Source organism: Camelina sativa, chromosome 19, assembly GCF_000633955.1.
Source record: "Camelina sativa cultivar DH55 chromosome 19, Cs, whole genome shotgun sequence".
NCBI classification, from domain to species: Eukaryota; Viridiplantae; Streptophyta; class Magnoliopsida; order Brassicales; family Brassicaceae; genus Camelina; species Camelina sativa.
Window position 1 is genome coordinate 14,415,873 of NC_025703.1, and position 1,826 is coordinate 14,417,698.

Sequence of the window (1,826 nt, forward strand, 5' to 3'; positions counted from 1 at the left end):
TTTGCAGAGATTACGAATACGGAATTGAACCTAGACAAAGTTTTCTACTTTCATGCTGGGATTGCACATACGAGGTGGGCTACTCATGGTGAACCTGCTCCTAGGAATAGTCATCCTCAATCTTCTGGTCCTGGAGATGATTTTTTGGTTGTTCATAATGGTGTCATCACTAACTATGAGGTTCTTTTTTCTTTTAACTCTGAGTCTCTTGTCTTATTATGTCTTTATAAGGGGGGGGGGCAAAAAGAACATGTTTTGATTCTGCTCTTGTTGTTTCTTGTTGTTTAGGTGTTGAAAGAAACTTTAGTGAGGCATGGGTTTACTTTTGAATCGGATACAGATACTGAAGTCATTCCTAAGCTTGCTAAATTTGTTTTTGACAAAGCTAATGAAGAAGGTAAATTGCTTGATACTGTTATCCATATTGTGTTTGAGATTTTTAAGTAGTGTCTTGTTTTGGTTTTTAGGTAGCATGCTCATGTATTTTCATGGGGACATGTATTTTATTTTTCTTATGCTTTTTTGTAGGTGGACAGACTGTTACTTTCTGTGAAGTTGTCTTTGAAGTGATGAGGCATCTTGAAGGAGCTTATGCTCTTATATTTAAAAGCTGGCATTATCCGAATGAGTTGATTGCGTGCAAGCTTGGTAGCCCTTTGCTTTTAGGTGTTAAAGTAAGTTGTTACTCTTTTTCACTGGAATCAATAGGGCTGTTTCATTCTGTTTGATTGAAATCTAGCTTAGCAGTTGTTCTGTTTAGCGAGTCTGTATCAAGCTTTGTATATCATTTGAACAACCTGTAAGGCTAAATAGCAATTGTTATATGATAGGGAGATTACAAATTTTTACTCATGAGAGCAAGAGTTGATTCTTTTAGTATGGAATAGGGCAGAGTTGCTTCATCTTAACCTTGTTTTGGGTATTTAAGATTCTAACTGGCTCACGGTTTTTAAATCTGCTAGCTTTATTTCCTTCTCCACCTTTTTAAATTACAGAACCAGAACCTTTACGTCTTGTAAGCAACTACGGTATACCTTACTTTATGCATGCTTTCGTAGGAGCTAGATCAAGGCAAGAGCAATGGTCATGTTTTCCAGGATGCTCACTTTCTTTCTAAGAATGACCATCCCAAAGAGTTTTTCCTATCAAGTGATCCTCATGCTCTTGTTGAGCACACAAAGAAAGTTTTGGTGATTGAAGATGGCGAAGTTGTTAACCTCAAGGTATATTCATTCCCTGCCAGACAAAGCATGAATATTAAATTCTAGCATATGAATAACGAATCTTATTGACTGATCACTGGGAATATATGTAACATTCACAAGTAGCAACTGAAACATGTTTAGAAATATTGTCCAATTTGGAGTATAAGTGGTTCACTTATCATGTAACCTATGCAGGTCACTTAATATGTGCTCACCACTTCCACTTTTATTAACAGGATGGAGGTGTGTCGATACTTAAGTTTGAAAATGAGAGGGGAAGGCCTAATGGTTTATCGAGACCTGCTTCAGTGGAACGTGCCTTATCTGTTCTTGAGATGGAGGTGGAGCAGATATACAAGGGAAAATATGATCATTACATGCAAAAAGAGATCCATGAGCAGCCAGAATCTTTAACTACTACAATGAGAGGCCGTCTTATTCGCGGTGATTCACGCAAAGCAAAAACAGTCCTCCTAGGTGGTTTGAAAGATCACTTAAAGACCATAAGACGCAGCAGGCGTATTGTTTTTATTGGATGTGGGACAAGTTACAACGCTGCTCTTGCATCAAGACCTATCCTTGAAGAGCTCTCTGGTAATTGCTACTATATAATCATGTGCT

The 1,826-nt window shown here is 37.7% G+C and overlaps 1 protein-coding gene across 1 annotated transcript in view; it reads left to right on the forward strand.

The window, feature by feature from the left end:
* Nucleotides 1–1,826, forward strand: part of LOC104766329 (glutamine--fructose-6-phosphate aminotransferase [isomerizing] 2-like) — a gene marked incomplete in the record, with an annotated part of 6,374 nt that overhangs the window by 388 nt on the left and 4,160 nt on the right. Inside the window, 5 exon segments of the mRNA XM_010490197.2 lie at nucleotides 8–180; nucleotides 289–397; nucleotides 529–674; nucleotides 1,059–1,223; nucleotides 1,442–1,799. Coding sequence (XP_010488499.1) covers nucleotides 8–180; nucleotides 289–397; nucleotides 529–674; nucleotides 1,059–1,223; nucleotides 1,442–1,799 — 951 coding nt within the window.